This window comes from Pseudophryne corroboree, chromosome 4, assembly GCF_028390025.1.
Source record: "Pseudophryne corroboree isolate aPseCor3 chromosome 4, aPseCor3.hap2, whole genome shotgun sequence".
Taxonomy (NCBI): Eukaryota; Metazoa; Chordata; class Amphibia; order Anura; family Myobatrachidae; genus Pseudophryne; species Pseudophryne corroboree.
The window spans coordinates 445,707,800-445,722,008 of NC_086447.1; the positions used below are offsets into that span (position 1 = coordinate 445,707,800).

The 14,209-nt window shown below is 47.2% G+C and overlaps 1 protein-coding gene across 2 annotated transcripts in view; it reads left to right on the plus strand.

Moving 5' to 3' along the window:
* Positions 1 to 14,209, plus strand: part of RARS2 (arginyl-tRNA synthetase 2, mitochondrial) — a 133,182-nt gene that overhangs the window by 13,542 nt on the left and 105,431 nt on the right. For both annotated transcript variants that reach the window (XR_010176011.1, XM_063916934.1), the window contains exons 2-3: positions 11,863 to 11,936; positions 12,848 to 12,944. Coding sequence is in view for 1 of the 2 variants with exons in the window: in XM_063916934.1 (XP_063773004.1) it covers positions 11,863 to 11,936; positions 12,848 to 12,944 (171 nt within the window). In the remaining variant the exon portion in view is untranslated. The remainder of the gene's footprint in view (positions 1 to 11,862; positions 11,937 to 12,847; positions 12,945 to 14,209) is intronic.

Here is a 14,209-nt window from a genome sequence, read left to right on the forward strand (position 1 = left end):
TTTGGTCAGACCAGGAGTCCTGTCTACACATCAATGTGTTGGAACTCAGGGCCATTTACAACGGCTTTCGACAAGCGGAGAGTTTTCTTCGAAACCTACCGGTTCTGATTCAGTCAGACAATGTCACAGCAGTGGCTCATGTGAACCGCCAAGGCGGGACAAAAAGCAGAGTCGCGATGGCGGAAGCCACAAGGATCCTTCGCTGGGCGGAAAATCATGTAAGCGCTCTGTCAGCTGTCTTCATTCCGGGAGTGGACAACTGGGAAGCAGACTTCCTCAGCAGACACGATCTCCATCCAGGAGAGTGGGGACTTCATCAAGAAGTCTTTGCAGAAGTAACACGTCTTTGGGGAACTCCTCAAATAGACATGATGGCGTCACGCCTCAACAAAAAACTTCGTAGGTACTGCGCCAGGTCTCGGGACCCTCAGGCAATAGCAGTAGACGCTCTGGTAACACCGTGGGTGTTCAAATCGGTCTACGTGTTTCCTCCTCTTCCTCTCATCACAAAAGTGTTGAGGATCATAAGACGAAGAAGAGTACGAACGATACTCGTTGTCCCAGACTGGCCTCAAAGGGCCTGGTACTCTGATCTACAAGAGATGCTCACAGGAGATCCCTGGCCTCTTCCTCTGAGGGAAGACCTGTTGCAGCAGGGGCCCTGTGTATTTCAAGACTTACCGCGGTTACGTTTGACGGCATGGCGGTTGAACGCCGAATCCTAGCGAAAAAGGGGATTCCGGATGAGGTCATCCCTACTTTAATAAAGGCTAGGAAGGAGGTGACGGTTAAGCATTATCACTGTATCTGGCGAAAGTATGTGTCTTGGTGTGAAACCAAGAATGCATCTACGGAAGATTTTCATCTGGGTCGTTTTCTCCACTTCCTACAGACAGGAGTGGATATGGGCCTGAAATTAGGCTCTGTTAAGGTACAGATTTCGGCCCTCTCGATTTTCTTTCAGAAGGAATTGGCTTCTCTTCCAGAAGTCCAGACGTTTGTAAAGTGAGTGATGCACATCCAGCCCCCTTTTGTGTCTCCAGTGGCACCATGGGACCTGAACGTGGTGTTGCAGTTCCTAAAATCACACTGGTTTGAACCGCTTAACAAGGTTGAGTTGAAATTTCTTACCTGGAAGGTGGTCATGTTGTTGGCCTTAGCATCAGCAAGGCGAGTGTCAGAATTGGCGGCTTTGTCACACAAGAGCCCCTACTTGATTTTTCATGTGGATCGAGTTGAATTGAGGACACGTCCGCAATTTTTGCCTAAAGTGGTTTCTTCGTTCCATATGAATCAACCTATTGTGGTGCCTGTGGCTACAAGTGACCTGGAGGATTCCAGATCCCTGGACGTAGTCAGGGCCTTAAAAATTTATGTAGCCAGGACGGCTAGAATTAGGAAAACAGAGGCTCTGTTTGTCCTGTATGCAGCCAATAAGATTGGCGCTCCTGCTTCGAAGCAGACTATTGCTCGCTGGATCTGTAATACGATTCAGCAGGCTCACTCTACGGCTGGATTGCCGGTACCAAATTCGGTTAAGGCCCATTCCACTAGGAAGGTGGGCTCTTCTTGGGCGGCTGCCCGAGGCGTCTCGGCATTACAACTTTGCCGAGCGGCGACTTAGTCGGGGGCAAACACTTTTGCTAAATTCTACAAGTTTGATACCCTGGCTGATGAGGACCTAGCGTATGCTCAGTCGGTGTTGCAGAGTCATACGCACTCTCCCGCCCGATTGGATGCTTTGGTATAAACCCCATGGTCCTTACGGAGTCCCCAGCATCCTCTAGGACGTAAGAGAAAATAAGATTTTAAACCTACCGGTAAATCTATTTCTCCTAGTCCGTAGAGGATGCTGGGCGCCCGTCCCAGTGCGGAAACTCTGCAAGACTTGTATATAGTTGTTGCTTATATAAGGGTTATGTAACAGTTGACATCGGTCTTGGACCGTTACTGTCGTTTGTTCATACTGTTAACTGGTTATGTATGTTCCAGGTTACATGGTATGATTGGTGTGGGCTGGTATGAATCTTGCCCTTGGATTGCTAAATCCTGCCTTGTATTGTCCATCTCTTCTGGGCACAGTTCTCTAACTGAGGTCTGGAGGAGGGGCATAGAGGGAGGAGCCAGTGCACAGCTCATAGTCAAAGTTCTTTTTAGGTGCCCTATCTCCTGCGGAGCCCGTCTATATCCCATGGTCCTTACGGAGTCCCCAGCATCCTCTACGGACTAGGAGAAATAGATTTACCAGTAGGTTTAAAATCTTATATTTTTTATATATATATATATATATATATATATTGAAAAAGGATCCTTCTGCGCAAGTCCAATGTATTAAACATAATTTCTGGACGTCCCACACGTATTGCAAATCCAATAAAGTGCCGATCCCCTTGTAAGCCCTATTCACCGGGCTGTATCTGTATTGTGAAGAAATAAAGGAGGTGGACAATAGTGAAATATATCTATTTAAAACACGGTCCGGTGACAAACCACTGTTATACATTATATGCCTGCATGCTTTTGCCTTATGTTAGTGCGATACATATCTAATACATCGTGTTTTATATAGATATACTTCACTATTGTGCACCTTCTTTATTTCTTCACAATAAATATATATATGGAGATAATGTGTACGAGGATAGCTAAGAAAACGGACTATCAAATCCCAGTTTCCCAGTTTTCTCTGACGTCCTAGTGGATGCTGGGACTCCGTAAGGACCATGGGGAATAGCGGCTCCGCAGGAGACAGGGCACAAAATAAAAGCTTAAGGATCAGGTGGTGTGCACTGGCTCCTCCCCCTATGACCCTCCTCCAAGCCTCAGTTAGATTTTTGTGCCCGGCCGAGAAGGGTGCAATCTAGGTGGCTCTCCTGAGCTGCTTAGAATAAAAGTTTAGTTTAGGTTTTTTTATTTTCAGTGAGTCCTGCTGGCAACAGGCTCACTGCATCGTGGGACTAAGGGGAGAAGAAGCGAACTCACCTGCGTGCAGAGTGGATTGGGCTTCTTAGGCTACTGGACATTAGCTCCAGAGGGACGATCACAGGTACAGCCTGGATGGGTCACCGGAGCCGCGCCGCCGTCCCCCTTACAGAGCCAGAAGAGACGAAGAGGTCCGGTGAAATCGGCGGCAGAAGACATCCTGTCTTCAGACTAAGGTAGCGCACAGCACCGCAGCTGTGCGCCATTGCTCTCAGCACACTTCACACTCCGGTCACTGAGAGTGCAGGGCGCTGGGGGGGAGCGCCCTGAGACGCAATATAACAGTATATACCTTAGGTGGCAAAAAGAATACATCACATATAGCTCCTGGGCTATATGGATGTATTTTAACCCCTGCCATTTTTACACAAAAAAGCGGGAGATAAGGACGTCGTGAAGGGGCGGAGCCTATCTCCTCAGCACACAAGCGCCATTTTCCCTCACAGCTCCGCTGGAAGGACGGCTCCCTGACTCTCCCCTGCAGTCCTGCTTCAGAATCAGGGTAAAAAAGAGAAGGGGGGGCATTTTTGGCAGCAAATAACGATAATAACAGCAGCTATAAGGGAATAACACTTATATAAGGTTATCCCTGTATATATATAGCCCTGGGTGTGTGCTGGCAGACTCTCCCTCTGTCTCTCCAAAGGGCTAAGTGGGGTGCTGTCCTCTATCAGAGCATTCCCGGTGTGTGTGCTGTGTGTCGGTACGCGTGTGTCGACATGTATGAGGAGGAAAATGATGTGGAGGCGGAGCAGTTGCCTGTGTTGGTGATGTCACCCCCTAGGGAGTCGACGCCTGACTGGATGATTGTATTTAAACAATTAAGTGATAATGTCAGCAATTTGCAAAAAACTGTTGACGACATGAGACAGCCGGCAAATCAATTAGTGCCTGTCCAGGCGTCTCAGACACCGTCAGGGGCGCTAAAACGCCCGTTACCTCAGTGGGTCGACACAGACCCTGACACAGATACTGAGTCTAGTGTCGACGGTGACGAGACAAACGTAATGTCCAGTAGGGCCACACGTTACATGATCACGGCAATGAAAGAGGCATTGAACCTTTCTGACACTACAAGTACCACAAAGAAGGGTATTATGTGGGGTGTGAAAAAACTACCAATAGTTTTTCCTGAGTCAGAGGAAATAAATGAGGTGTGTGATAAAGCGTGGGTTTCCCCCGATAAAAAACAGCTAATTTCTAATAAATTATTAGCATTATATCCCTTCCCGCCAGAGGTTAGGACGCGTTGGGAAACACCCCCTAGGGTAGATAAGGCGCTCACACGTTTATCTAAACAAGTAGCGTTACCGTCTCCTGATACGGCCACCCTCAAAGAACCAGCTGATAGAAGGCTGGAAAATATCCTAAAAAGTATATACACACATACTGGTGTTATACTGCGACCAGCAATCGCCTCAGCCTGGATGTGCAGTGCTGGAGTCGCATGGTCGGATTCCCTGACTGAGAATATTGATACCCTGGATAGGGACAATATTTTGTTAACTATAGAACATTTAAAGGATGCATTGCTATATATGCGTGATGCACAGAGGGATATTTGCACCCTGGCATCAAGAGTAAGTGCTATGTCCATCTCTGCCAGAAGAGCGTTATGGACGCGACAGTGGTCAGGGGATGCGGATTCCAAACGGCACATGGAAGTATTGCCGTATAAAGGGGAGGAGTTATTTGGGGCTGGTCTATCGGACCTGGTGGTCACGGCAACGGCTGGGAAATCCACCTTTTTACCCCAGGTCACTTCACATCAGCAGAAAAAGACACCGTCTTTTCAAACTCAGTCCTTTCGTTCCCATAAGTACAAGCGAGCAAAAGGCCACTCCTTTCTGCCCCGGGGCAGAGGAAGAGGAAAAAGACTGCACCGTGCAGCCGCTTCCCAGGAGCAGAAGCCCTCCCCTGCTTCTGTCAAGTCTTCAGCATGACGCTGGGGCTTTACAAGCAGACTCGGTTATGGTGGGGGCCCGTCTCAAGAATTTCAACGCGCAGTGGGCTCACTCGCAAGTGGATCCCTGGATTCTACAGGTAGTATCGCAGGGGTACAAACTGGAATTCGAGGCGTTTCCCCCTCGTCGGTTCCTGAAGTCTGCTTTACCAAAGTCTCCCTCCGACAGGGAGGCAGTTTTGGAAGCCATTCACAAGCTGTATTCCCAGCAGGTGATAATCAAGGTACCCCTCCTGCAACAGGGAAAGGGGTATTATTCCTCGCTGTTTGTGGTACCGAAGCCGGACGGCTCGGTGAGACCAATTTTAAATCTGAAATCCTTGAACACTTACATAAAAAGGTTCAAATTCAAGATGGAGTCACTCAGAGCAGTGATAGCGAATCTGGAAGAAGGGGACTATATGGTGTCTCTGGACATCAAAGATGCTTATCTCCACGTCCCAATATACCCTTCTCACCAAGGGTACCTCAGGTTTGTAGTACAAAACTGTCATCATCAGTTTCAGACGCTGCCGTTTGGATTGTCCACGGCACCTCGGGTCTTTACCAAGGTAATGGCCGAAATGATGATTCTTCTACGAAGAAAAGGCATTTTAATTATCCCTTACTTGGACGATCTCCTGATAAGGGCAAGATCCTGGGAACAGTTAGAAGTCGGAGTAGCACTATCTCAGGTAGTGTTACGTCAGCACGGGTGGATTCTAAATATTCCAAAATCGCAGCTGATTCCAACGACACGTCTACTGTTCCTAGGAATGATTCTGGACACAGTCCAGAAGAAGGTGTTTCTCCCGGAGGAGAAGGCCAGGGAGTTATCCGAGCTAGTCAGGAACCTCCTAAAACCAGGCCAGGTCTCAGTGCATCAGTGCACGAGGGTCCTGGGAAAAATGGTGGCTTCTTACGAAGCGATTCCATTCGGAAGATTCCATGCAAGAACGTTTCAGTGGGATCTACTGGACAAATGGTCCGGATCGCATCTGCAGATGCATCAGCGGATAACCCTGTCGCCAAGGACAAGGGTGTCTCTCCTGTGGTGGCTGCAGAGTGCTCATCTACTAGAGGGCCGCAGATTTGGCATTCAGGATTGGATCCTGGTAACCACGGATGCCAGCCTGAGAGGCTGGGGAGCAGTCACACAGGGAAGGAATTTCCAGGGCTTGTGGTCAAGCATGGAAACATCTCTTCATATAAACATTCTGGAACTAAGGGCCATTTACAATGCTCTAAGTCAAGCAAAACCTCTGCTTCAGGGTCAGGCGGTGTTGATCCAATCGGACAACATCACGTCAGTCGCCCACGTAAACAGACAGGGCGGCACGAGAAGCAGGAGGGCAATGGCAGAAGCTGCAAGGATTCTTCGCTGGGCGGAAAATCATGTGATAGCACTGTCAGCAGTGTTCATTCCGGGAGTGGACAACTGGGAAACAGACTTCCTCAGCAGACACGACCTTCACCCGGGAGAGTGGGGACTTCACCCAGAAGTCTTCCACCTGATTGTAAACCGTTGGGAAAAACCAAAGGTGGACATGATGGCGTCACGTCTAAACAAAAAACTGGACAGATATTGCGCCAGGTCAAGGGACCCTCAGGCAATAGCAGTGGACGCTCTGGTAACGCCGTGGGTGTACCAGTCAGTGTATGTGTTCCCTCCTCTGCCTCTCATACCAAAAGTACTGAGAATCATAAGAAGGAGAGGAGTAAGAACTATACTCGTGGTTCCGGATTGGCCAAGAAGGACTTGGTACCCGGAACTTCAAGAGATGCTCACGGACGAACCGTGGCCTCTACCTCTAAGAAAGGACCTGCTGCTGCAGGGGCCTTGTCTGTTCCAGGACTTACCGCGGCTGCGTTTGACGGCATGGCGGTTGAACGCCGGATCCTGAGGGAAAAAGGCATTCCAGAAGAAGTCATCCCTACTCTGGTCAAAGCCAGGAAGGACGTAACCGCAAAACATTATCACCGCATTTGGCGTAAATATGTTGCGTGGTGTGAGGCCAAGAAGGCCCCTACAGAGGAATTTCAACTGGGTCGTTTCCTTCATTTCCTGCAAACAGGACTGTCTATGGGCCTAAAATTAGGGTCCATTAAGGTTCAAATTTCGGCCCTGTCGATTTTCTTCCAGAAAGAACTGGCTTCAGTACCTGAAGTTCAGACATTTGTAAAAGGGGTGCTGCACATACAGCCTCCTTTTGTGCCTCCAGTGGCACCTTGGGATCTCAATGTTGTGTTGAGCTTTCTAAAGTCACATTGGTTTGAACCACTTTCCACTGTGGACTTAAAATATCTCACATGGAAGGTGTCGATGCTGTTAGCCTTGGCTTCAGCCAGGCGTGTGTCAGAATTGGCGGCTTTATCATATAAAAGCCCTTACTTAATTTTTCATTCTGACAGGGCGGAATTGAGGACTCGTCCTCAATTTCTACCTAAGGTGGTTTCTGCATTTCACATGAACCAACCTATTGTGGTACCTGCGGCTACCAGGGACTTAGAGGACTCTAAGTTGCTTGACGTTGTCAGGGCCTTGAAAATATATGTTTCCAGGACGGCTGGAGTCAGAAAATCTGACTCGCTGTTTATCCTGTATGCACCCAACAAGCTGGGTGCTCCTGCTTCAAAGCAGACGATTGCTCGTTGGATTTGTAGTACAATTCAGCTTGCACATTCTGTGGCAGGATTGCCACAGCCAAAATCAGTAAAAGCCCATTCCACAAGGAAAGTGGGCTCATCTTGGGCGGCTGCCCGAGGGGTCTCGGCTTTACAACTTTGCCGAGCAGCTACTTGGTCAGGGGCAAACACGTTTGCTAAATTCTACAAATTTGATACCCTGGCTGAGGAGGACCTGGAGTTCTCTCATTCGGTGCTGCAGAGTCATCCGCACTCTCCCGCCCGTTTGGGAGCTTTGGTATAATCCCCATGGTCCTTACGGAGTCCCAGCATCCACTAGGACGTCAGAGAAAATAAGATTTTACTTACCGATAAATCTATTTCTCGTAGTCCGTAGTGGATGCTGGGCGCCCATCCCTAGTGCGGATTGTCTGCAATACTTGTATATAGTTATTGTTACAAAAATTCGGGTTATTATTGTTGTGAGCCATCTTTTCAGAGGCTCCTTTGCGTTTATCATACTGTTAACTGGGTTCAGATCACGAGTTGTACGGTGTGATTGGTGTGGCTGGTATGAGTCTTACCCGGGATTCCATATCCTTCCTTATTATGTACGCTCGTCCGGGCACAGTATCCTAACTGAGGCTTGGAGGAGGGTCATAGGGGGAGGAGCCAGTGCACACCACCTGATCCTTAAGCTTTTATTTTGTGCCCTGTCTCCTGCGGAGCCGCTATTCCCCATGGTCCTTACGGAGTCCCAGCATCCACTACGGACTACGAGAAATAGATTTATCGGTAAGTAAAATCTTATTTTTACAATGTTTAGGGGTGCAGCTATATTTCTGAGATTGTGAGCGACAGCAGATATGTGTATGTGTGGCTATATGTATGCGTATATGCGTGACTATATACTGTGTGTGTGTGTGTGTGTGTATATATGTATATATATATATATATATATATATATATATATAAACTAACATATCCTTCCCCACCTGTGGCTCAGGTGTATGCAGCAAAGGAACGGAGGCGGCACTCCAAGGACTTGTTAAAACTTGTATTCAAATCATTGTGGAAACAAAGCAAACGTGTTCATAACAGAAGAAAACATGGCAGGTTGCTTACGACGTTTCATGGCCTAACAGCCTTTTCCTCAGGTAAGAATGCCCATGTGCAGTGAAAGCATAAGTGATAAAAGAACCAAACAGAATCATAGAACACTCACCATTTATGTAGCATGCAGGAGCAGGTGTTCCCGGCGTCTGTGCCCGGGACTTCCGGGTACGTCACGTGTGCGGCGCATAGATGATGTGTCCGTTGCTAGGCAACGGCTGCGCTGGCAACACAGGCGCCGGGGAAACCCGTGAGTGAAACTGTAAAAACATAGTGTGGTAAGGCATGTGAAATACATGCTAGGACACCCAGGGACCGGGCGACTAATGTGAAAAGTGAAGAGCAATTAAAAACATGAATTAAAAATTACTTGTAATCAGCTGAAGTATAACCAGTGTGGTGAACAGAGCCCAATGCTAACAATAACATCGTGCACCCTTGAACACAGCCTATAATCAGAGAAAGTAATAAATTAAGTTTTGTGCAGAAAATATATGGTCTGATCTATGAATGGGCTAAAGCGTAATAACTGGGTGAAAAATGGAAACCCGAACAGGTACATCAAATCAAGGATAAGAAGAGGAGGGGGGGGGGGGGGGGGGGGGGGGGGACAGGGAGGAAGAGGAGGGAGGAGGGGAAGGAAAGGGGCAAGGGGGGGTGGGGTTGGAACGGAGGGGGAAGGAGGGGGAAGAGGATCAAAAGCTGGAGCAGAAGCTACTAATATAATAACAGAAGTTACAGAAATACATTCCAAGTGAATTTTTCGTTCAGTCTTTTAGGTGACAATGCATCTAATGAAAAAATCCATTTGGATTCACATTTAGATAGCGCTCTGTGTCGATCTCCACCTCTCACTGGGCTCGGAATGTGGTCGATAATCTTGTACCAGAGACTAGATAGTGGATGGCCACTTTGTTTAAAGTGGCGTGCTACCGGTTGGTCTACCGGTTTGCCGTCAAGTGATGCTTTTATGGCCGATCGGTGTAACGCCATCCGGTCTCTCAGGTTTCACCACAGCAGCTGCTACCCTCCTGCATTAATACGCGGGTTACCTCGATCACAAATGCTTATCTAGTCTCCCTCCCTATTCCCCCCCCCCTCCCCCCCCCCTTTTTCCCCTTTTCTTATCCTTGATTTGATGTACCTGTTCGGGTTTCCATTAACACCCAGTTATTACGCTTTAGCCCATTCATAGATCAGACCATATATTTCCTGCACAAAACTTAATTTATTACTTTCTCTGATTATAGGCTGTGTTCAAGGGTGCACAATGTTATTGTTAGCATTGGGCTCTGCTCTCCACACTGGTTATACTTCAGCTGATTACAAGTAATTTTAAATTAATGTTTTTAATTGCTCTTCACTTTTCACATTAGTCGCCCGGTCCCTGGGTGTCCTAGCATGTATTTCACATGCCTTACCACACTATGTTTTTACAGTTTCACTCACGGGTTTCCCCGGCGCCTGTGTTGCCAGCGCAGCCGTTGCCTAGCAACGGACACGTCATCTATGCGCCGCACACGTGACGTACCCGGAAGTCCCGGGCACAGACGCCGGGAACACCTGCTCCTGCATGCTACATAAACGGTGAGTGTTCTATGCTTCTATTTGGTTATTTTATCACTTATGCTTTCACTGCACATGGGCATTCTTACCTGAGGAAAAGGCTGTTAGGCCTTGAAACGTCGTAAGCAACCTGCCATGTTTTCTTCTGTTATGAACACGTTTGCTTTGTTTCCACAATGATTTGAATACAAGTTTTAACAAGTCCTTGGAGTGCCGCCTCCGTTCCTTTGCTGCATACACCTGAGCCACAGGTGGGGAAGGATATGTTGTTCTATCATCATCAGGAGGGCACCCAGGCATTAATTATTCTTTAACATTGAGTGCCGGATGAGTTTACCAGTATATATATATATATATATATTTCTCTTACGTCCTAGAGGATGCTGGGGTCCACATTAGTACCAAGGGTTATAGACGGGTCCACCAGGAGCCATTGGCACTTTAAGAGTTTGAGAGTGTGGGCTGGCTCCTCCCTCTATGCCCCTCCTACCAGACTCAGTTTAGAAAATGTGTCCGGAGGAGCCGGTCACAGCTAGGGGAGCTCTACAGAGCTTTCTTGGAAAAGTTTATTTTTTTTACAGGGAGGCTGCTGGCAACAGCCTCCCTGCAGCGAGGGACTAAGGGGGGAGCAGTGTCCGCCCTGCGGGGTCTGAGCCACTGTCTCCGCTGACTGGACACTGAGCTCTAGAGGGGTCGGATTGTTCCCCGCCACAGGGGACTGCTCGCCCCAGCAGCATGCTACCAACCCCTTACAGAGCTAAAGATATGGTGAGCGGGGGGCCGGTGTGATGATGGCGGCAGCGGGGAGGGAGCACAGTATTAAGGTGAGGATGTTACACTGCAGAGTAGGCACAAAGTGAGTCATTCAGATCTGATCACTGCTGTGTGTTTTCGCACAGCGAGCGATCAGGTCATAACAGCACATGCATGTGCACGCGCGTCGGACAACAATAGGTATCGCCGGTCAGCGATGGGATTGTGCGAAAAATCTGTTCGCATTGGCCTTCACAAGGTGATTGACAGGAGTAAGCTGTTTGTGGTTGGTAACTGACTGTTTACAGGGAGTGTTCAGAAAAACGCAGGTGTCCCCAAGCGTTTTCAGGGAGGGTGTCTGACGTCAGCTCCGGCCCCGTTCAGCCTGATTCTATCGCACTGGAAGAGTATGTCTTGGGCTGTGCAGAGACTGCAAACACAGAATTTTAGCAGCTCGGCATACACATAGGATCGCACACTTGCACAGCGAAATTACACTCCCCCTGTAGGTGGCGATTATCTAAACGCAGCACAGCAAAAAAAGCAGCCCAGCGAGCAGATCTGAATTACCTCCAAAGTTCATTATCAGTCACACACCGTAAAAGCTCACAGCATGTCATAAGAAGGAAGAGCTAGAAGAAGGAGAGGAAAGATGTCAGAGTTCAGAGGGGCATTACAAAACCTCTCTGCTCACTGCATCATGTGCCATATGACTAAGGTTGCCATGGTAGTTTCACAGATCTGCATAATTGTCTGCAAAGATTTGCCATCTTTAAAAACAAGCCAAGTGGAACAGTTAATTGCCATTCTGCACAGTGATTTCTGTTATTTATACTGTTTATTAGTGATAGACAAATATATTTTTTTTGTTTTGTTTATAGGTTTCGCGAGTTGTGGGCGTACCGCCAGAAAAATTACTCCATCACATTCATGCAATTCCAGTTCACAGGAGACAGTAACATGACTTTAATTTTGTTCATTGTACCTGATTAATTTTTTTTTTTACATTAGCCTTTGACCCTATTATTTGTAAATTTGAGTGCCACTGAAGACCCATGAATTTCCAATTTATCATATGACAGAATCAAGAGCACATACAGTACTATATAGCCAATACTACCTGTTATCATTAAACCCACAAAATACGATTGAGCTAAACTTTATTTATGTTCTTTTGCAAACATTACATGCATAACATTATCATGTTGTGTAAAAAATCTGATGGGCAAGAAGACTGTAATCCAGTTAGTTTTAGAAAATCTTCAATGTGATCTACAGTATGGAGAATTGCGTGCCTAACGGCATCGTTTTAACCAAAATACCTGTTGTTTCCTTTTGTACTTACTGTTTGCAGCTTGCTGATATGAGTCTGATCTATGCAGCTGAGAAACATTTAAAACTTATTTTTTATTGAGATTGTAGCATGAGCTGCTGTATTTAATATTCTTCCATATTCCATAGGGTTCAGAGACAGCCTACTTATTGTTAGTAAACCATGACGTCATCATGACGGGTGGTCTTCAGTATGCCGGCTGTCGGGATCCCGGCGCACAGTATACCGGCGCCGGGATCCCGAGAGCCGGCATACCGACACTTATTCTCCCTTGTGGGGGTCCACGACCCCCCTAGAGGGAGAATAAAATTGTGTGGCACGCGTAGCGAGCCCGCAAGGGGCTCATTTGCGCTCGCCACACTGTCGGTATGCCGGTGGTCGGGAGCCCGACCGCCGGCATACCATACTACACCCCATCATGACAACCCATCTATGTTTCTGCTAATGATTTGTTGGATAAACCATTGAGATCCCTGTGTTCTTCAGCATATCCCAGGTTTGTTATGTATAATGTATTTGTTTTCTCCACCTAGTGCATCCCCTGACTTTCAGCTATATGTGAATTCTGTGTTAGATGAACCTGGTGATGCAGCCAGTCACAGGAAGAAGGCACAAACTGTTGCAGAAAAGGTATTATAAGAAACGTAAAATATGTATTTTTATATTATTATTTTATTTTACTTAGGTCTGTCATCAGAAATTGCGTCCCCCCCCCTAGAGTTGTTCATGTGGTATGCCCAGTGCTGTGTGAGTGCTGTCAGTGCAGTGCCAGCAATATGACCAGTGCTGTGACAGTGCTGTACCTACCATGCATGCCCAGTGCTATCAGTGTATGCCAGTGCTATGCTAAGTGCTGTGCTGGCAATATGCCAAGTGCTTTGCCAGCCCGTGCTCCTTGAACCTCATTCAATGGCATATTTATTAACTGATGTGGCTAGCCCCAGATAATAGGGATTCCTTATCACCGCTATTTGCGGCATTAAGGAATCCTTACAGTATTTACCTAAAGTTATTATGACTGAGTCACCGGGACAGAGGCTCCAATAGAAGGATCCTCGCTGTTCTGTGTCCCCTATTTTATTACCACTCACTGACATCACTTCTCCGTGTCCTCTCTCACTTATCAGTTTCCTCTCGGTAGTGGAATATATTAACTGCAGGGCACAGCAGCTGGGTAATTTCTTTGATGCCAGGCCGCATCCAGTGCTGTAAGCTGCTTGCTTATTGGCAGGAATGCCTATGGGATCCAGGGGGGCCAAACCCTACCCCCGTACGTGGATTTGTGTTAAGGTGGGTACACATTAGGCGACATGCTTTTTCACAATTTTTTTTCTTTTTTTTTTACTTTTCATACTTAACGATCCACGTGGACTACGATTGGAACGGTAATCTGTGCCGAGCGAAGCGGCTGCGGGCCGAGGCACCTTGCCCAAAGCATGCGAGCCATGCGAGGGGACAGGGTGCACTAATTCGGCTTCCCGGTCACTGTACGCAGAAAACGACACCAAAAAAACATGAAAAACGCATGTCGACCTTTTGACCTATCCACCTAGCTCATGTCGACCTTCAGACCCTGTCGACCTAGTGACTGTCGACCTAGACACTGTCGATTTGATGATCCACACCCGTCCATTATTAATGCATCTCAACACTGTGTGACTTGTGTACTTTACATATTTACAAAACATTAGCAACTGTGAGTATGATGCCCTCAAGATACAGCCCCAACGGTATTATTTTGAGTTTCTTTTAGCACTGTTAAGTGAAGGTAATTAATTCTGTATAGCATGTTTTTTGCTGCCATGTTTCAGTAACTATTTGCGGGGAATATAGTATATATATTTTGTGATTTTAAAACAAATTGAAAAAAATATACACTGCTCAAAAAAATAAAG